The sequence below is a fragment of the Chinchilla lanigera genome, unplaced genomic scaffold (genome assembly GCF_000276665.1).
Source record: "Chinchilla lanigera isolate Chin_1 unplaced genomic scaffold, ChiLan1.0 scaffold00118, whole genome shotgun sequence".
NCBI classification, from domain to species: domain Eukaryota; kingdom Metazoa; phylum Chordata; class Mammalia; order Rodentia; family Chinchillidae; genus Chinchilla; species Chinchilla lanigera.
The window spans coordinates 1,554,130-1,575,555 of record NW_004955519.1 but is presented as its reverse complement, the minus strand read 5'-3'; the positions used below and the strand labels follow the sequence as shown (position 1 = coordinate 1,575,555).

Below are 21,426 nucleotides of genomic sequence, written 5' to 3'. Positions count from 1 at the left end.
AGTAAAATAAAATAAAATTTAAAAAAACCCAAAAACCATAAAGTGCCATAAAAATGTTGAAATACTTTGAAAATCAGCAATGCTTTGTGAATAGTAAAGTCTGTTGTGATCCTCAAAAAATAAAAAAATCCCCCCAAATAAAAAAATGACAAATAAAAAATTTAAATTTGAATGTGAAAAAAAACAGTAACAAAACAGAGAGTAGGCAATGCTGCAACAAACCCGGCATGCGCATGCTCAGATCAGTCACCGACAAAGCCTGGGAAAGGAGAAAGGGGCGGGGCGGGGCGGGGCGGGGCTACGCAGGGAAAGCCCTTTGTCCCCATTTCAAACCCACAACTCCTTCGTCACACGCGACGCGAGCAGGGGGCGGGACTTTTGCCGGAAGTGACGTACAAACGGGCTGGCTCACAATGCGCGACCCTACGTCAGCCGGGCAAACCGTTCGGTTTCCGGCCATCTTCCTGTGAGGCGCAGCGGAGTCCGCGGTCCTATAGGCAGCACTTGTGGGGGTTTCGGGGAGCGGGACCGCGGCGGCGGCCCCGCGGGCGGGATGTTCCGAGGGTTAAGTACGTGGCTTGGCCTTCAGTCTGAAGAGGCTGACGGCGACACGCCTGCGGAGGACGCTCCGCCCGAGCAGCGCTCCGAGACGGCGGCGCAGCCCACGGAGGGGCAGCAGCCGGAGGACCCGGAGCTCCTCCACCAGGCCAGAGGCCTCGGCAGTGAGTGTGACAGGCCGCCGACTCGGAGCCCATGATGGGCGGCTCGCCTGGGGGGCGGCCGCCTGGCTCCCGGGGGTGGGGGACAGGGGAGGAGGGCGTGTCGTCTAGCAGTCAGGTCCTGTCCTTTTGAAGTTCCTGGTGGCGTACCATTTTGTTTTCTGTTTTACTGTTTGTTGTTTGTTTGTCTGTTTGAGAGGGTCTCGCTGTGCAGCCCAGGCTGGCCTCGCGCTGTCAACGACCCTGCCTCAACCTCCCTAATGCTGGGATTACAGGACTGCTGGGATTACAGGGGTGCGCCACTAAACCCGGCTGACATACCACTCTGCAAAGTTGGTACACATTGGAAGCAGGGCTGCAGTAAAGCGGCCTGATCCGGCTTCTCCGTGTTTAACCAGGAATCTGTTTGGTTCAGCCGCCGTTTTTCACCTTTACCCACCCCCCTTCTGCAATCCTTGATGAGCTGGAGTTGCTAGAAAAAGTGCCCTTTTGCCCTTAGGGCAGTGTTACCGCAAGTAAGCTGACAGTCACCAAACCCTCAGTCTTGTCTTTTTAGGTGCAGTGGGACTTTTCTTCTTAAGGTGGGAAAAGAGCAGCGGTTGCCTGCTCTGTGCAGGTCAGAGCAGTAGATGTCCTAGGAACTCGCCTGTTACACACCCCCAGTGAGAACCAGGCACGGTGGCTCCGCCTGTAATCCTAGCCCTGAGCAAGGCCGCAGCAGGGGGCTGGCAAGTTTGAGTTCCACTTGAGCAATTTAGCGTGTCCCTGTCTTGATCAAAGTAAAAAATAAAGGGCTGGAGATTTAGCTCAGTGGTACAGCCCCTGCCTGGCAAGCATGAGGTGCTGAGTTCGATTCCCAGTACCCCCCTCAAAAAAAAGTAAAAAATAAAAAGGGCTGGGGGGGTGTGGCTCAGTCCTAGAGTGCCCCTAGATTCCAGCGCTAGTACTGAAAAAGAGGGGGAGAAGCCCAGAGTTACTGGGCCAAAGCAAAAATAAGTGGTAGAAGTGGGATTTGAGCCTAGCTCTATCTTAATTTTGAAGCTCTTTTTGAGTTTACAGTCTAGTGGGGGCCATAGGCAGGAAGAATGTAAACACACCATAGTAATTCTGATTCTGGGAAAAGCCCAGCGGGTTTAAATCAAGTGTGTGAGGAGGTGGGCCCTAAAGCCCAATGGCATTAAAAGGGAGAGAACTGCAGAACTGGATGTTAAATGTAGCAAGCTTTCTTTAAGGATCTATTAAATGGGGAAGCGGGTAGAGAGGAAAAGCACATATTTCAGTAAGAAAGGACCCTGCAAGATGCTTACTGTCAGTAGAGGGGTACGGACAACAAACAGTCTCAAATCACAGACCAAGGCTCCCAAATCCTATGTAAGAAAAATAAAACTAGGTGCTGGAGACTGCATTAATTAGTTGGGATAAATAACTGGGGCAAAGTTAAAAATGTTTACTTGGTTTCAAAGAAGATAGCCATTTCCAACATTTTAAGGCCTTTTTAAAATTTAGAAGTTAGCCAGGCATGGTGGTGGTGCACACCTATAATCTCAGCCCTCAGGAGCCTGAGGCAGAGGATCGCTGTGAGTTCGAGGCCATCCTGGGGTCTATAGTAAGTTCAAGGCCAGCCTGAACTACATAGCGAGACCCTGTCTCAAAAAACCAAGAAGAAAAGCCCCCTAAAATAAGAAACTTCACATTTGTATTTAGCAATGAAGACCTCTGAATTGTTTGCTAATACGGGATTTTGTGTGGCTTGGGAGTGTGGCCCAGTATGGCTTAGAGCACTTGCTTAGCAGCGTGCCTGCAGCCCTGGGTTCTATCCTCAGCACCACACAAAAGACAGACAAATGTGTTTTTGATGTGAATGTCTGCCTTGGTGCTAATACTGCCTTCTTTGTTTCCTCACCAAGTTTTATTTTGATATTTGAGGGGGCTGAAGTTAGATCTTGGGCTACATAGTGAATGCAAGGTCAGCCTGAACTATATAAGTGAGATCTTGTGTCAGAAAAAACCAAAACAAATAAAAACATAAACACAAACCGAGCATGATAGTACAAATGAGCATTGTCTTAGTGGGATATAAGTCTAAGTAATTTCTCTTAAATACTGTTTAATGCAATTTTACATGAAGTGGAAGGAAAACTTCCAACAGCCAGGCATGGTGCCGCACACCTGTATTTCCAGCACTCTGGGAGACACTAAAGGAATTTCCATCTGCTCATACACTGTAGGCCTCAGGTGGAGTAACGGAGGAGCAGAGGTAGGTAGCCTCCTGTGGTATTGTCCTAATGGCCAGCTGATGTGATTAACAAATAAATGTTCCCCGACTCGGGGGGAGAAAACAGACTGTTCTGCTGAACTGGTATTTGAACCCAGGGCTTTCATACTGAGCTATATCCTCTGCCTTTTTTTTTTTTTTTTTGAGCTAAATTGCCCAGGCTGGGCTTGAATTTGCAGTCCTACTGTCTCAGCCTCCCAGGGTGCTGGGATCATAGGTGTGCCTCACCACCTCTGGCACATAGGCTGTTTCCTGGTAAAGGCTGTGGACAGTTGGAGAGCGCAGGTCATCCCGATGCTAGTGCAGGTTGTCCCATTCCGACCCTGGCAGCGATGCCACGCAGAGTGAGGATGTCGCAGGTGTGCCAGTCTCCACTGCTGCTCTCAGTGGAGTTCTGTGCCCAGCCACAGGGACTGATCTCCCTAAACGTCCCCAAGGTGAGGCTGTTTCCTGGGAGACAGGCATTGCCAGGGAGAGCCCCGCAGCCGGCTCCAGACCTGCCTCGAGTCTCTGTCTGGAGCCCGGGTGCGGCAAGTGTGGGCTTCCAGTGGCCTTTACTGCTGAGCCTCTAGTTACACTACAGGAGTAGGGCTGGGCATGGGCATCTCTCAGGGCCTCAAGAAAGCTGAGACAAAAAATTATTTTTAAATATTTTTTTTTAGTTAAAACAAAAGAAAGCTAAGTTTGTGGTTTGCTTTATGAAGATGAAGGTTGGGGTCTCATTTTTAGTGCTGTTCCACAGATCTGCCCGTTAGTAGTTCCGAAAGCTATATCCTTCTCAGAAGGCTTGCCAAGACTTCTCAATTCAGAACTCCCCCAGATCTGTGGCAGGGCCGGGTAATCTGGGAAGGGAGGGACGTCGTTGTTTGCACAGGAGGAAGGCAAAGAAAATACAGGTGGGCTCCCTGGAGTCTAGAAAGCAGGGAAAGTATAAAGGAGCCTTGTTCTTATTTGTAAAGTAGGAGGGGCGATTACCTAGTGAGATAAGTGAAAAGCGGAGAGGAGGCCGAGTTAGAAACAGCAGGGGAGGGGCTTGGCCCTCTGACCTGGGAGAGACAGGTGTCAAGGCCCCGGAAGCTGCTAGGACGCACAGAAAGCGCCACTGCTGCTTCTCTTTCCTCGTTTCTCACCTCAAATCCTGGGCACAGGGAACTCACCCTGTCCTCTTAGATTTCCTGTAGGACCTCTTTAAGGGAGAAGAGATCACAAACAGTCCTCTGTATCCTGAGACTATGTAGCATGATGACCACTTACATGGGGTTTCCACCTGGCATTCGGCACCGAAATGCTGTAGAAATAAATGGTGTGAGGCACAGGGGAGGGAGGGTGTGGGTAATGACACGCACACGCCACCTTTTTTTTTTTTTTGTCTTTTTGAGACAGGGTCTCGCTGTGCAGTTCCGTCTGGCCTTGAGCTCACTTTGTAGCCCAGGCTGGTCTCAAACTCACAACGATCCTCCTGCCTCAGCCTCCTGAGTGCTGGGATTACAGATGTGTACCGCCACACCTGGCCACACCACCCACTTCTTACCAGGGACTTGTGAGTCTGTGGACTCTGAGGTCCCAGGAGGTCCTAGAGGAGATTCCCAGAGCCGGGCTGGGGTTGCCGCGGTTCTGCGCCACCCGAATGAAACACAGACTCTTTCTCCTACACAGACTATCTGTTTAACTTTGCAAGTGCCGCCACCAAAAAGATAACTGAGTCGGTTGCTGAAACAGCACAGACGATAAAGAAGTCGGTAGAAGAAGGAAAAATAGATGAGATCATTGACAAGGTAAATTTAAATATCTTTTGGGGAGGAAAGGAAAGAATTAAGGTGTGTTATGTACAAATAACAACTCTCCATGATGAATGTGATCATTATATACTGCAAACATGGACTACAAAAAATTAAATATTAAGATCTTTTGGAAGTAGAAATTTATGAAATTCACTAGCAGCTAACATAATCATCCCTGCCCTTGAATGTTTTATGTATATATGTATTTATTTATTTATTTATTTTGATACAGGATCTCACCAAGTAGTTCAGACTGGCCTTGAACTCACTGTGTCCCCCAGGCTGGCCTCAAACTCACAGAAATCTTCCTGCCTCAGCCTCCCAAGTGCTGGGATAACAGGCGTGTGCCACCACACCTAGCTGTGAACATTTTAAAACACAAGTGGGATAACATAGTATTTTGATTTTAAAAAAAAATTTTTAATGTGGTACTGGAGATCAAATCCTTCTTTTTTGGTACCAGGACTCGAACTGATAACCTCACACTTGCCAGGCAGGCGCTGTGCTGCTGAGCTATATTCCCGGTCCTTGGAGATCAAATCCTGAGGTGCTCTGCCACAGAGCTATATCCTTAGCCTATATAAAATTTTTATTTTGAGACAGGGTCTCACCAAGTTGCCTAGGCTGACCTTGAACTTGTGATCTTCGTGCCTCAGCCTTCTGAGTAGCTTGGATTACAAGTGTGCAGCACCATCCCTGGCTCATTTTTTTCCAGTGATAAAGTGCAGGCCTAGGGAATTTCATTGATGTTGGTAATTATTTGAACTAAAGAGATCACTAAATAAGCCTTAGGTATATTGTTATTTAGATATGTTTGTTGTGTGTACTCTTATTGAAATGAGGCTTGGTCTGTCTTTTATTGTTTTATGGACTAATATAACAGTTTAACTTTCCACCCATTTTATTTTTGTATTTGAAGAAAGAATGTGCCATAAAAGAGGTTATATACTTACAATTCAAAAATATTGAAGGATCCCTCTTATTTAAGTAATGGAAGGATATCAGTTTTTAGCCATTTTATTTTATTTTATTTTTATTTTTATTTTTTGTCTTTTTGAGAGAGGGTCTCCCTGTGCAGTTCAGGCTGGCCTTGAGCTCACTTTGTAGCCCATGCTGGCCTTGAACTCGAATGCCCAGCAATCCTCCTACCTCAGGGTGCCACCCCACCCCCACCCCCGCCCATGCTGGGGTTACACTATGGTGTGTACCACCATGCCCGGCCTTTTACCTTTTTATTGAAAGAAAATGAATAAAGTATTTCAAATAGACTTTAAAAACCTTCAATAAAATTCATATAGTAAACATTTCAAAGTAATTTGTCTTTATGTATTTTCTTTGACAGACCATTATAGGAGACTTTCAGAAGGAGCAGAAAAAATTTGTTGAGGAACAACATACAAAGAAGTCCGGTATGGTAACAGTTTGTCTTAATTAACCTGCTTTTTTTTTTTTTTTTTTAATGTCTTTGAGATAGGGTCTCGCTATGCAGTTCAAGCTGGCCTTGAGCTCACTTTGTAGCCTAGCTTGCTTTGTTGCTTGGGCCGGCCTCCAGCCCCTGGACTCTCCTGCCACAGGCTCTTTTTTTTGTAGTGCTGGGCATTGGACCCACGGTTTTTGCCCTGAGCTACATCTCTAGCCCTTTTGTTATGTGTTTGTTTGTTTGTTTAAGTTACCCAGACTGGGTTCAAGCTTGATCCTCCTGCCTCAGCCTCCCAGATTGCTGGGGTCACAAGTGTGTACCACCTGGTCCAGCACACACCCGCCACCCTTTTTCTTTTTGAAACAAGGTCTTGCTGTGTAGCTCAGGGTAGCCTTAAACTGTGTTGCCCAGGCTGACCTCAGACTCCCAGCAGTCCTCCTACCTCAGCCTTCCAAGCGCTAGGGTTATAGGTGTGTGCCGCCACACCCGGCTCATTCCCCTTTTTATATTTTATTTTATTTTATTTTTTTGTTTTGAGGCAGGGTCTAGCTATGTAGTTCATGTTGGCCTTGGACTCACTCTGTAGCCTAGGCTGGCTTTGAACTTGCAGTAATCCTCCTGCCTCAGCCTCCCCAGTGCTGGGGTTATAGGTGTGCACCACCATGCCTGGCCTACTCCCCCGTTTTTAATAGACTCCTCCGTATTTGGACTTTGTCTCCTATGTCCTTGTGACCAGATTCAGATTATGTATTCTTGGCCAGAAAGCCACCTAGATGATGTTGTCGCGTCTGGAGACCAGTAATGCACTCCTCCCCTTTGTTGATGCTGGTGCTGTTGCTCACCTGCCTAAGGTAGCTTCTCTGCTGCATCACTGGAGCAGGGTTGTTGGAGGTTCGCGTGTGGAACTTACTGGTAAATCACAGTCTTTACAGGTGGTGTAGAAACTCGTTTTCTTTTTTTTTTTTTCCCGGTACCGGGAATCGAACTCACGTCCTCATGCTTGCCAGGCAGGCGCTGTGCTGCTGAGCTAAATCCCCAGCCCCCAGAAACTCCTTTTCTGAAAGCAGAGATTGCAATGCAGTGATTGTAACAGCCTTTTCTCCTTTCTTTTTTCCCACTGAAAACTCTAGAAGCAGCTGTGCCCCCATGGGTGGACACTAACGATGAGGAAACCATTCAGCAACAAATCCTGGCCTTAGCAGCTGTGAGTACTGGCAGAGCCCTGGGTAGGGCACATTTTCTCCTGTCCACAGTGTGTCTTTCTCTGAGCTACGACCTTACCTTCACGCAGCTGTGTGCTTCTCTACCTATTTTTTTTTTTTTGTCCTTTTGAGACAGAGTCTCACTATTCAGTTCAGGCTGGCCTCGAGCTCACTTTGTAGCCTAGGCTGGCCTCAAACTCACAATGATCCTCCTGCCTCAGCCGACCCAGTGCTGGGATTACAGGCCTGTGCCACCATGCCTGGCTCAATTCTGTAATTCTGAAAAAGAGTCTTTTTATGTTGTTGAGATAATCTTTGGAGATATACTGTATTTGAGGTTTTTAGGCAGAGTTCTAATTCTGTGTGTGAAATGATTACAATTCTGTATTTTTATTTACTTGTGTTTGTAGCTGTTCCGGTATCCCACACCTGTGATTCTAGCACGCTAGGAGACTGAGGTGGGAGGATCACAAATTTGAGTGGGCAACTAATTTAGTGGCATAGTGAGACCCTGTCTCAAGATTTCCAGACCTTCCCCAGAGTGATGGCACCCACCTCTAATCCCAGCACTCGGGAGGGAGACTGAGGTAGGAGGATCACCAAGAGTTTGAAGCCTGCCTGGGCCGCATGATGAGGTCAAGGGCAGCTGAACTACGTGGCAAGACCCTGTCTCAAAAAAAAAAAAAAAAAAAAAAGCCAGGTGTGGTGGATATGCCTGTAATCCCAGTACTTGGGAGGCTGAGGTAGGAGGGTCACTGAGAGTTCAAGGCCAGCCTGGGCTACATAGCGAGTTCAAAGCTAGCCTGAACTACATGGTGAGACTCAGGCTGCACCCTCCCCTCCAAAAAAAGCCAAACACAACAAAAGAAAAGATTTAGAAACCTGATAAGGACTGGGAAGTAGCTCAGCACAAAGGCCCTGGGCTCAGCCCCCAGTGCCCCGGGGAAACAGCAGCGAAGAACTCTGCATTCGTTGGCACCTGGAATGGATGCAGAATCTCCTGTGTGAGCCTGCGAGACCTCAGGGATTGCGGTGACGCCGGCACTGTGAGAAAGCACGCCTACACCTCCTGTGTCCCAACACGCACAGCCAAGTGAGGGCACCGCGGCCCCGAGATGTGCTCCCTGCTTACCTGTGACCCCACCTGGCTGCGAACTGGCAGCAGCAGCGTGCCCAATGCACATGTTCAGTGGCTGTGCCTTTGCGCTGGCAGCAATGGTCTTCCAGCTGTTGGCTTTAGGACCCACAGTTTTTTCCTTCCTTCCTCCCCCTCTTGGCACTGGGCACGAACCCAGGGGCTTCTGCATACTAAGTTTGTGCTCTAGCGCTGAGTGCAACCCGCACCCCTGCTGGTTTTTCTGGTTTGGTAAAAACCTAGGTGTCTTCCTTGAGTGAGTGTCTTGACCCCACTCCAGAGGACAATTTGGCTATTTTGCCTTTTTTTTTTTTTTTTTGAGACAGGGTCTCCCTGTGCAGTTCAGGTTGGCCTTGAGCTCACTTTGTAGCCCAGGCTGGTCTCGAGCTCACAAGGATCCTCCTGCCTCAGCCTCACAAGTGCTGGGATTACAGGTGTGCGCCACCACGCCCGGCAGTTTGGCCATTTTGCATTGAAGTGATTGTAGTCTTGCAACAGAAATTTCATTTCTAGGAATTTTCTCATTAAGTGATATTACGTGCAGATTTTTTTTTTTCTGTGTGTGTGTGTTTTCAGACAGTCTCACTACATCATTCACGCTGTCCTTGAACTCACTAGATAGCCCAAACTAACCTCACAGTCATGGCGATTCTCGTACCTTGGCCTCCTGAGTGCTGGGATTACAAGCGTGTACCACCACATCCAACACTTTTTGTATTTATGTATGTATGTATGTATGTATTTATTAATTAAGACAGTTTCACTATATTGCCCAGGCTGCTCTCAGACTTCTAGGCTTAAGGAATCTCTCCTGCCTCAGTCTCCAAGTGCTGGGCCTGCAGATGAGAGTTGAAGTTTTAATACACCGACCCCTTCTGTCGGCGTGTTAGCTATATAATAGATTAGGGATTCTGTGAGACGTGGTTGCAGGTATCCTAAGCCTGCACTCAGCAGCAAGAATTCACTTAATGTTATTCCGCTGTGTTTAAATGACCCTGTCTCAAAAACAAAAAGTACAAAAAGGAACGGGGGGTGGGGAATGTAGCTTAGTGCAAAGGCTCTGTATTCAGCCCTCAGTACTGGAAAGAGAATTTGGGCTCGGCACTCCTGCACGTTTCATCAGCTGACCTAAGACCAGCAGGGTTACTGTATCGGAAGGCATCTGCTAATACAGAGCAAACTTGCATGGTTGCACACTATCCTCTGAGCCAGTGGACCAGTTGGGCCGCGTCTGGTGAGTGTTAGAAAGGAAACCCACTTGGCGGCCGGGTCACTGGCAGCTCTATACGCTTCTCAGCTGAAAGCTGCCTCTGCCATAGCATTCAGGGCTTGTCCCAGCCCAACTACATCGTGACTTCATTGCCTTTTGTGTTCTTCCTGTCTGTCTCCCTGTACATCAAAGGATAAGAGGAATTTCCTTCGTGACCCTCCGGCCGGCGTGCAGTTTCACTTCGACTTTGATCAGATGTACCCTGTTGCCTTGGTCATGCTGCGAGAGGATGAGCTATTGAGCAAGATGCGCTTCGCCCTGGTTCCCAAGCAGTAAGTGCGCACATATGCAGCGGTGGCGTCCCCCTTCCAGGGCCTTGGCTGTGTGCCCTACACCAGAGAAGGTACACTGAAGGGGCCAGGGCTGACGGGGCAGAGCACTGAAGCCGGGAGGAGCTGTGCTCCTTTAATCCAGTAGAACCGCAGATCTACGCAGTGTCTCCCCAAGTTAAAGCATGTGGAAACCTTTATCTTTTTAGGAGAATAGGTGCTTGCCTTTGGAGGCCGAGGCGGGAGGAATACAAATTGAGTTCAGACTAGGCAATTGAGACCCTGTGTAAAAATAAAAAGAGCTGAGGATGTAACTCAGTGAGAAGGCCCTGGTTTTGTTCTCAGTGCTACAAAAGGGAAAAAAAAATGCACCATCTATTGTTTTATTGCATTTGCTCGCACAGCCCTAGGCGCTGACCTCCGACAGTTGTGTGCAGGTGTGTGTGTCTGTCTGCCGCTCTGTCGCAGCCCTTGGAGTTGGTGCCCATTCTGTGGGCAGACTCCATAGAAGAGTGCTGAGTCTCCGGCCTGGTGGCTTCTTCCCTGCGGCTCCATCAACTAACTCCAAGGGCACTCGTGTCACCAGGCCACCCGCTGGGCTCCATACTGTGACTGTCAGGGCCGTGAGGAGACCTGGGTTGCTGCGGCCTGTGGCCCAGGGTGCTCCTGCCAAGAATGTGGCAGCCATAATTTCACTTTCTTATTGTTCTTGTCCTTCTCTCTGCTAAGGGCAATTTTAGATTTCTGAATGCTTTGGATAATTGGTATTTGGTGATTAGTGTTTCTGGTTTGTCACAGGCTGAGTACTTTTAACACAGTTCCAGTCTCTTTTTTTTTTTTTTTTGAGATGGTCTCGTATACAGTTCAGGCTGGCCTTGAGCTCACTCTGTAGCCCAGGTGGGTCTCAAACTCACAACAATTCTCCTGCCTCAGCCTCCCCAGTGCTGGGTTTATAGGTGTGTGCCATCACGCCCGGCTACAGTTCCAGTTTCTGACTACTAATTTTCTTAGGAAAGATTTAGAAATTATGGTTATCACACTGTCAGAAATGCTTACTAAGCCAGGCGTGCTGGCACACACCTATCTTTCCAGCACTTGGGAGGCTGAGGCAGGAAGATCTAAAGGTTAAGCCCAGTCTGGACAATTTATTTATTTTTTGTTTGTTTTTTTGTCTTTTTCCTGTACCAGGAATCAAACTCACGACCTTGTGCTTGCCAGGCAGGTGCTATACCACTGACTAAATCCCCAGCCCCTGGACACTTTATTGACTTAGTGAAATCCTAAGTCAAAAGCCCCCAAAACAAGAGCCAGGTATGGTGGTATGCACCTGTAATCCCAACACTTGGGAGGCTGAGGCAGGAGGATCACCACAAGTTTGAGGCCAGCCTGGGAAACATAGTAAGCTCAAGGCCAGCCTTGGCTACATAGGGAGGCCCTGTCTCAAAAAAACAAAACCAGGCTGGGCATGGTAGCACACGCCTGTAATCCCAGCACTCAGGGAGGCTGAGGTAGGAGGATCTTTGTGAGTTCGAGGCCAGCCTGGGCTACAAAGTGAGCTCAAGGCCAGCCTGAACTGCATAGTGAGACCCTGTCTCAAAAAGACAAAAAAAATGTTGATCACACAGAAATATAGGGCTCTGGACTTCTGGAGTTTCCTCCCTCGCATGCAAATGTGCACCTTTGATCATTTGAGCCATTCTATCTGCATAGAAAGCAGCATTTTCTGGGAACTGTAGACACCAAATCACTTCCTCTGAATTTCCCTGGGCACAGCGCACAGCCCTGCTGGCATGGCGCCACCCCTGAGGCCAAGGGCCAAGGACAGCAGGGAATTGCACGTCCTGTTCCTTCCCACTGTGCTGATCGCCCAGGGCCCCCAGGGGCACTCCGGGTACCGATGCCTTCAGAGGGGCCCCTGAGCCGAATTTATCAGATTAACTTGGAGAGCTCAAGCATCTCTCCCCCAGGGCTCCTCAGCCCAAAATGTCATGGGCATTGTGACGCTTGCCCGGAGGAGAGAATGAGCAAGCTCTCCGTGTGCCTCTGCGGCCACTTCCTCTCACATGGAGAAAGCGCATCCAGAAAGGAAAGCAGCTTGAACGGTTGTGTCTAAATGGAGAGAGCAGACAGTGCCCCGAGTCACCGTGGCCACACAGTACTCGAAGGCTCCTGCTGGATGTCTCAGGACAGGTCCCCAGAGCTCAGGGTGCAGCGTGGCCCTGAGGGTGCTTAGGCAGCTGGCTGTCCCCCGAGAAGGACAAGGGCACTTCACCTTTGAGGGGAGGGTTGCAGTACAGGGCTTTGAACCCAGGCAGCATCTCCTGCAGGGCTGAGGGTGTAGCTAGGTGCTTGCCTAGAGCCTGAGACCCTGGGTTCCATCCGAGCACTGCAAAAACCACAATGTCCAACCACCCGCTCCCGGCAGCCCCGCACTGCTGCAGACCAGCGCCCTGCGCGCTCTTTCTGAGGGCACTCCCTCCACGCTCCTCCCGGCGCGCTAGGTGCATGGGGCCTCCCTAGCAACACCGAGGCCTGGGCCCCGGCCTGCTCCCGGTCCCCCTTTGGTGGCCCTGCCGCACAGCAGTGTTTTCTCCTGCCAAGGGCGGTGCTGGTGTCACTGAAGTACTGTAACTTGCGGCGGGGATGTGGCTCAGCAGCACAGCACCTGCCTGGCAAACGCGAAGCCCTGAGTTTGATTCCCAGTACCGAAAATGAAAAAAAGAAAAAAGCCTAAAGTACCATGACGTTGTGGGGTATTGCTGGCGCTCTGACTTGTCTGTTGCTGCTGTGGGAAAAAACCCGGCTGTTCTGTTTAGCCTGTAACTCTGCTTTCACTTGTAAAGCGAATGAGACCCTGAACCGCACTGGGACTGGGGCTGGAGGGTTCGGGACTCCTGAAGTGGGCGCGGGATGCACACCTGTAATCCCAGCGCCCGGGAGGATCAGTCGCCAGCAGTTGGACAAAATGAAAAGGAAGGGCTCCTAAAAACCATCTATTCCCAGGGCCGGAGGTGTAGCTGTGCAGGAGCGCCCTGCTAGCCTGGCAAGGCCTGGGTCCCATCCCCGGCACGACAGTGTGCCTTCTCACACGGCGCGTCCTTGTTTGTCTTCCCCAGCGTGAAGGAGGAGGTGTTCTGGAGGAACTACTTCTACCGCGTGTCCCTCATCAAGCAGTCCGCCCAGCTCACGGCCCTGGCCGCGCAGCAGCAGGCTTCCGGCAAGGAGGAGAAGAGTGGTGGCGCGGGCTCCGACTCGCCGCTGACAGGTACCTTCCCCGCCTCGGCGCCTGCCCCGCAGGGGCGCTAGTGAGCTCGAGCTCAGCGCAGTGTGCTTGGCCTCCCTGCGGCCTCCGCTGCTCCAGTGCTCATGCCCCTTACCCGCGCTTTCCTTCCCTTTGCGGTCTCCCCGAGGCTTGTTCTAGTTTTCTTTTGGGTTTTTTTTTTTTTTTTTCTTTTTCTTTTTCTCTCGAGTACCAGGCCTAGGCCTCTTCCCTGTATCTTTCTCTTTCGTTTTTATTGGGACATGTTTACAGCACACAGTTTATATCCTTATAGGGAGTAGGTACCTGTACTTAACAATTTTTAGGGTGGCTGGGGATGTAGCTCAGTGGCACAAGCGCCTGCCTGGCAAGCATAAAGGTCCTGAGTTCAATTCCTGGTACCCCCCCCCAAAAGAAAACAAAACCCAATTTTTTGTGTGTGTGTTTTTGAGACAGGGTCTTGCTGTGCAGTTCAGGCTGGTCACTTTGTAGCCCAGGCTGGTCTCAAACTTGTAATGATTCTCCTGCCTCAGCCTCCCAGTGTTGGGATTACAGGCATGCGCCACTACGCCCCCCCCCCCCCCCCCGTGGGTGCGCTGTTAAACGGGTGTTTCTTACTGTGACACATTGGCCCTAGAAGTAGGGAAAGGGTTTTAGCATATCAGCAACTGCTTGTTCTCGGGAATGCTAAATAACGTGAAATGTGGTCTGTTAAACAAAACAACATGGATATAAGGTGGTCTTCACAAAGGCTACCTAGTAAGGTAAATAAAACTGAAAATGAAGCCGGCATGGTGGTACACACCTATAATCCCAGCACTCTGGATGGCTGAGGCAGGAGGGTTGTATGTTCAAAACCAGCCCAGACAGTGTAGCAAGACCTTGTCTCGAAATAAAAATAAACAAATAATAAGCTGGGGGTGTATCTCAGTGTAATAAAGGCCCTGGGTTCCACTCTCAATACCAGAAAAAAAAAAACAAAGCGGAGAAGGCCTCCAAGCAAAGAGGGGATTGGGATTGCACACTCCCTGTTTCTGTGCGCCCTCCGGCTTTCCTGACAAGGAAACGTCATTCTTATCATCCCAAAGAAAAGAGCAGAATGCATTTAGCTGACACTGAGGACCAAAATTATTTCCTGCTAAAAATTTTATATAAGGGCATTGGAGATGGTAACATCTTGAAAAATCCCCAAAACTGAGAGGTTCAGAGGGTACTCATGGCTAGCTCTTGTACTAACTTGAGAAAACCTGAAAGCACAGCATAAAAGCTCATTTCTAAAAGGTATTTGGTATCATCATACTTGTAGAAATGCATTAGCTGTTACTGTAATATGTATTTGGAACTGAAGCAAGCAATTATTGTCTCTCTTATTCTCACTTCTTAGAGGCAGTACGGCCCAAAACGCCACCTGTCGTAATCAAATCTCAGCTTAAATCTCAAGAGGTAATACAGTTTTCCATTGTACCTAGTTGTTTGTGTGGAGGTGAATAATTGGGTGTCTAAGTCAGAGCACTTTCTTGTTGCTGGGACACAATCCCCAACATCCACAACTTAAAGGAGGAGAGGTTTATTTTGACTCACTTTTTTAGAGGTTTCAATCCACAGTCCGCCTAGGCAGAAGCCTGGTTAAGGGTGTGGCAGGAAGCAGAGAGGGAGGCCTCCTGGGCTCCGCCCCTTCCGGCCAGGCCCCTCCTCCTAGCCATTTAGCCGGCAACTCATCCCCGGAAGAATCCACTGATGAGTATAGCGCCCCCATGAGCCAGCGACCTTCCAAAAGTCTCAACTCCAAACACAAGGGTAGTTTAGGAGTAGGCCAGATCCAAACCGGGACAATGGGTTAACAATCTCTGCCCTGCCGGGTGTGGTGGCGCACGTCTGTAATCCCAGTGCTCGGGAGGCTGAGGCAGGAGGATTGCAGCGAGTTTGAGGCCAGCCTGGGCTACAAAGTGAGTTCAAGGCCAGCCTGAACTACATAGAGAACCTCAGTCTCAAAAAGACAAAAAAAAAATCTCTGCCACCAGGCCGGGATTTAGCTCAGTGGCTCAGTGCCTGCCTGGCAAGCGTGAGGTCCTCAGTTTGCGTCCCTGTACTCAAAAAGAAATCTCTGCCACCATTGAAAACCATTCAAGACTATGAGCCTTCTGGAGATCAGCAGTTGAGTAGCCAGAGACCTGCAGCTGCGACCTGAGGCTGTTTCCGGCATGAATAATCCCAGATGTGCTCCTCGGGTGTGGAAGAGAGTGGTTGGAGTGGTCCAAGCTGTGTGTGAGGGAAGAGACACAGCCCGGTGGTAATCACTCGGTTACCAGGCAATGGTGCAGGGTAGGTAGAGCGCTTGGTGACTCACAGCTAGGAGGGCGGAGAAAAAAGTGAAGTCTTACGAGATTGTGAGACAGCCTTTGAGCAGAGAAGTGTCACTTCGGAACCATCTTAGGAACTCGTGCTGTCTTTTAGGACGAGGAAGAAATTTCCACAAGCCCAGGCGTTTCTGAGTTCGTCAGCGATGCCTTTGACGCCTGTAACTTCAATCAGGAGGACTTAAGGAAAGAAATGGAACAACTTGTGCTCGACAAAAAGGAAGAGGAGACAGCTACCCTAGAAGGTAACAGAACAGAACCTCTGGGGGTTTCCCCCTAGTTTCAGAGCTGATTGCATACAATGTTATTAGAGAGCCTATTTACAAAAATACTCTAAATTTTGTATCAGTATTGACTCTGGGAGCTGGGCTTGGCGGCACCTGCCTGCAGTCCCAGTGTTCTAGGAGACTGAGGCAGGAGGATCAAAAGTCTGAGGCCAGCCTGGGCAATTTAGCAACTTAGTGAGACCCTGTTTCAAAATAAAACATAAAAGGGCTGGGGGCCCTAGACTCAATCTGTAGTGCTGGGGGGAGTTGATTTCTGGGGGGCAGTCTCCATCATTTTTCATTAAGACCTGCTGTCCTGGGTACAGGATTGCAAATAAAGCTCATTGCAATCTGTAGGAACTAGGGACGGGGTGACTGGTAGAGCACTAGCATACACGAAGTCCCTCGTTCCAGCCCTAACACTGCAAAACCCCCCACAGAACTCTCCATTCCCCCTAGAATGGGGTTCTGCAGACCTCCCGCCAGAAGTGCTCCCAGGACCAGATCGGAGGGCTTGGGAGTGGAGTGCAGAGAGGCGAAGCGACTGCCCCAGGTGCTGGGGCAGGAATGGGAGCAGGGTGTGCACACGGTGCCCCATGTGGCGTAGATGCACACAGAAGCTTCTGTCCCCACCGCTGCGTGGGAAAGTGGGCTTCTGGCCGGAGGGGCCTGTTTTCCTCGGCTGGCCGGCCACGTTAATGGCTTTCTCCTGGGTGGAAAGCAGGGGTTGCATGAGTCACCCTCAGATAAGGCGTTCCCTGTGGCCTCCTTAGATGCGCCGCAGGTCCAGGGAGCTGGCTGTGCCCACGGTCATGCGGCCTGCCCCGCATGTTGCCTCTGGGGGTACAGAACTGAGCTAAGCAGAATGAGGATAGAGCCCCTGGGGAGGCGGCACTGGCAAGGCGACCTTCATACTGCTGCTGTGTTTACTGGTGACACACTGGTCTCAGCCGCTGGGGAGACAGGGCATGCCAGGCCAGGGTTCTAAGGCATTGGCTGGCTGCTCGAGGTAATGCTTCTTTATCTGAGTTGTAATTCAGACCACTTCCTATTTTTGTTTCTTTTTTTGAGTACTGGGGATTGAGCTTCACGCCGAGCTGCTGTGCCCCGCACCTTTTTGAGACTTTGTCTCACTGCATTGCTTAGTTACTCAGGTTGAACCTGAACTTGGAATCCTCCTGCCTCAGCCTCCCAGAATGCTTGGCTTACAAATGTGCACCACTGTGCCAGCTTCATATTCTTTTATATATTGTGTACTTTGGCCCCCAACCACACTGGACTCCCCAAGGGCAGTTATACCTTCTCTGTGTCTCCCCCTACAGTACCTTAGGAGTTTAGCACTCAGGAAAGCACTTAACCAGTACTAAGCATTTGTTAGACTGGTGGTTTCTGACACAGTACCTGTTCTTTTTTTTTTTTTTTCTTGGTACCGGGAATCGAACTCAGGACTTGGGGCTTGCCAAAAAAGGCACTGTGCTGCTGAGCTACATCCCCAGCCCCACGGTGCCTATTCTTAAGCCCACTGCTGCAGCAAAAATAAAGTGTTTTGGTTTTGCTTTTTCAGTAGCTACTAAGCGTAAGGCTTGTATATGCACACAGTGCACATGCATGCGCCATGCTGGGGACAGGCCCAGGGCCTGGTGCATGCTGAGCACTAATCTATATCCCCAGCCTACATTCACTTTCTGTTTCTTTGTTTTTGTTTTTTGAGTCAAGATCTCGCTATAATTCTGACTGGCCTTAAACTCACTATATAGCCCAGTTCTAGGATTACAGGTATGCACCACCACACTCCGCCAGACTGGCTATTTAAAAGATAAAGCTAAGCTGGCTGTGGTGGCACACACCTGTATCCCAGCACTTGGGAGGCTGAGGCAGGAGGATCGCTGTGAGTTCAAAGCCAGCTATGGGTACATAGTAAGCTCAAGGCCCATCTGAACTACACAGCGAGACCCTGGCTCTAAAACAAACCGAGGTTGAATTGTTAGCAGCGCGTCATGAGTTCAGAGCACATCTTCCTTGCCCTTCTCCTTTGTTTCTTGTAGGGGATTCTGCCGACTGGGAGAAAGAGCTGCAGCAGGAGCTTCAGGAGTACGAGGTGGTCACAGAGTCAGAGAAGCGGGACGAGAACTGGGATAAGGAAATAGAAGAAATGCTCCAGGAAATAAACTAGCTGTCTCCTGCAATAAATGATAGCCCTTGCCATTCAGCACACTTACGGGGGTCTTGGTGTTGACACTCAATCAGAAGGCACAAACATTCTTTTTTTCAAGCTGAAACTTGCCTCTTCTACTTAAAAAAAGTACATAGAACAGTTATTCTAATAGTCATGAAAGGGGTGTTTGATGTAACATTTTCTAGATATAAATCGCGTTAGTGTTGTTCTTTTAAGCAGTATAGATATTTTTGCCACAGAAACACAGGTAAAATTTTTAGAGTTCTGTTTTCCACAAGATCAAACATACCATTTCTTCACTTACAATTCTGTAAACATTTGTGTTCCTCACTTGCATTGTTGATATGTGGATGTTAAAGTTCTTACTGAATAGATTACCATCAAAATGACCAAATTATACCAAAGAAGTTAAGAGGAGGCACTTTCAGAACTGTTTTCTTGCTAGTTTTTTTTTTTTCCCCCCCCCCTAAAGTCCCATCTAAAAGCCAAAAGGTAAGATACTGAAACTGATGGGAGGCACCAGGCAGGCATGGTGGTGCCCATCTGTAATCCTAGCACTTGGGAGGCTGAGGCAGGAGGATCACCATGAGTTTGAGGCCAGCCTGAACTACATGGACTCTGTCTCAAAAAAACCAAAAAAAAAAAAAAAAGTGTAAATAAACAAAGTTGATGAGAATGCTACAGTGAGCACAGTTTGACAATGGGTAGATTGCACGCACACCTGAGTGTCACCCCGAATTAGAGCACTTGCCTGGTGTGCTCGAGGCCCTGGCTGCGAGTCACAGGAAAAAGGAAACGGTTGTTCTGTACACATATTTGTAAAAACTGTTTGCCCCTAGGCTCCTGTGTCTTTCATTCATTCTTTTGTTGCTTCACTCATTCTTTTCAAACTAGACCACAAATGTGACATGATGGATTTTGTAGCAAGCGGGGCCTTCTGTCTTTTATATCAATGACCTTCAGAACCCTGTTATACTCTAAACCGTTCTTGTTTTTGTGGTCACTATATATCAATGTTACGGTTTTGTCTTATTAAACCACCATCTTTCTAGCTCTGTGTCCCCTGAGTTTGACCTGGGACCTTATGGATTAGCCCTTGTCCCCTGCTACCCCAGCAGGCGCGAGTTCATGCCATTCAGATTGTCCTTCAGGAGCATGGTGGTCTCATGTTACAAACTCCCTAAGCATTGGCTCCCCCAAACCCTTCCTGTTTTTCAGTAGCCTTTGTTTCATAAAGGGGAATGAGACCAAGACATTTCTTCCTAAGAAAGATGTACCAGGCCAGGGAGATAGCTCAGCAGCACAGCACCTGCCTGGCAAGCAGATTCCTGGTACAAAAAAAAAAAAAAGAAAAGAAAAGATGTACCTATTTCTAACTCGGGCCCATAAAAAAGCACATGTGCTGCTCCAGCTACGGGAGAGCTGGGCTGGCCTATGTGTTTCATTTTGTTTTTTTGTTTTGTTTTGTTTTTCTTCCGGTACCAGGAATCGAACTCATGACCTTGCGCTTGCCAGGCAGGCGCTTTGCCTCTGAGCTAAATCCTGGGCTGGCCTATGTGATAGGCCACAGCAGGTGGCAGCCTCACTCCTGTGCCGCGATGAGCTCACATACTCAGACACCAGCCCACTGTCCGATTTCCGCTTGCAGTGCCACAGTTTCTGCTTTCTGAGTTTGGGCTCGGAGCTACCTGTCCACTGGTGAGGCTGAGCCAGGTGGATCACTGCAAGTTTAAGCCCATTCTGAACTACCTAGCAAGACTGTTGGGAGCTGCTGGAGCTGGAAATTGGTCATGTGTGAGGGCAGGACAAAGGCAGAGCGCCTCAAGCAGTCAAGCTATTTCAGTCTTGAGAAAAGCATCCTACCTGGACAGTTGAGTCATTACTTGCTAGGAAACCTCGCTTCTAGTGATACTAATTTTGCAAGAGTATAAATAAATACCCCTACTGTTGCTGTTAGGTCCTCTTGCTCACCAGGTAAGAGGTCGCCTCCACCTGACCCAGCTCCTGTCTCTTGTCTGTCTTTTCCTCATACTCACTGCTGTTCCTCCCAGGGATACATGGAGAGGCTGACTAGTCCCCTACACAACGGACGGAACTGAAGTCCTCTGTTCTCAGAAAGCAGTTTTGTGAGGTAGCCTTGTCACTTTGGAGAGCAGCCTAATTGTCCGTGGCTGCTGGGAGAGGAAAGGGTACGGTAGGATTTTATAGACTAAGAATACGTCTGTGCTGTGCTGTTAGGGACCCAGCATGGACTGAATTGTGATGCTTCAGTACCACAGCGTTACCCCTTCTAAGGGCAAAATCATCTGCACCCCAGCTTAGCTAAGGCCTTGCTGTCACTCCATCCAAGGGCTAGGGTTAGGGGGCACAACATGAAGGGTCGGCTCCACCAAGCACCGTTCAGATCCCAGCACCTGGCCCACACCGTGGGCTTCTACTTCGCTGAAGGGACTTGGGCTGGGGCGCCGTAGCTCAGTGGTGAGTACTACCCAGCACTTGCAAGGCCCAGGACTCCAACACCAGCACCAAAGTAGAAGACCCAACAGTGGGGAGGCTGAGGCAGGAGGATCACATGAGTTTGAGGCCAGCTTGAACTACAAAGCAAGGCCCTGTCTCAAAAAGCCAAAACAGTTGCTGGCCTCGTGTGCTTGCCTCAGGCAGGGGGCTTTCTGCTGCTTTTTATCCCCTTTCCTTCTGCTGGACATCCTTGGATGCCAATGTTTTGGGTTTTTTTGGTTTTTGTTTTTGTGGTATTGGGGCTTGAACTCAAGGCCTTTGCATTGAGCTACATCCCCAGCCCTTTTTTATTTTTTGTTTTGAGACAGGGTCTGGCTAAGGTGTTAAGTTGCCCAGGCTGGGCTTGAACTTATCTTCCTGCCTCAGCCTCACAGAGTGCTGGATTATAGGCATGTGCCACTATGTCCACGCAGTGGCGCTTTTCTAATTATTGGGGTCTCTGAGCTTCCATTGTCATCTTTTTTTTTTTTCTTTGCAGTACCGGGGATCAAACTCAAGACCTTGCGCTTGCCCAGCAAGCGCTTATGCCACTGAGCTATATCCCCAGCCCTTCCATTGTCATCTGCTGCCAACTCTCCACACTGCTGAAATTAAGAGCACCTAAATTTCCAGGCAAGCCAGGTGTGGTGGCGCACACCTGTAATCCCAGCACTTGTGAGGCTGAGGCAGGAGGATCGTTGCGAGTTCGAGACCAGCCTGGGCTACAAAGTGAGCTCAAGGCTGGCCTGAACTGCATAGCGAGACTCTACCTCAAAAAGACACCCCCCCCAAAAAAAAAAA

General features: G+C 49.2%; 1 protein-coding gene across 1 annotated transcript; it reads left to right on the top strand.

The window, feature by feature from the left end:
* The first annotated feature begins 411 nt into the window (after positions 1-411).
* Positions 412-19,180, top strand: Syap1 (synapse associated protein 1). Its single transcript, XM_005409147.2, has 9 exons — positions 412-722; positions 4,651-4,769; positions 6,118-6,184; positions 7,326-7,399; positions 9,935-10,074; positions 13,188-13,336; positions 14,715-14,773; positions 15,785-15,932; positions 17,999-19,180. The coding sequence occupies exons 1-9, from the start codon at positions 554-556 to the stop codon at positions 18,124-18,126; spliced, it is 1,053 nt and encodes a 350-aa protein (XP_005409204.1). The 5' UTR covers positions 412-553; the 3' UTR covers positions 18,127-19,180.
* Positions 19,181-21,426: the final 2,246 nt, after the last annotated feature.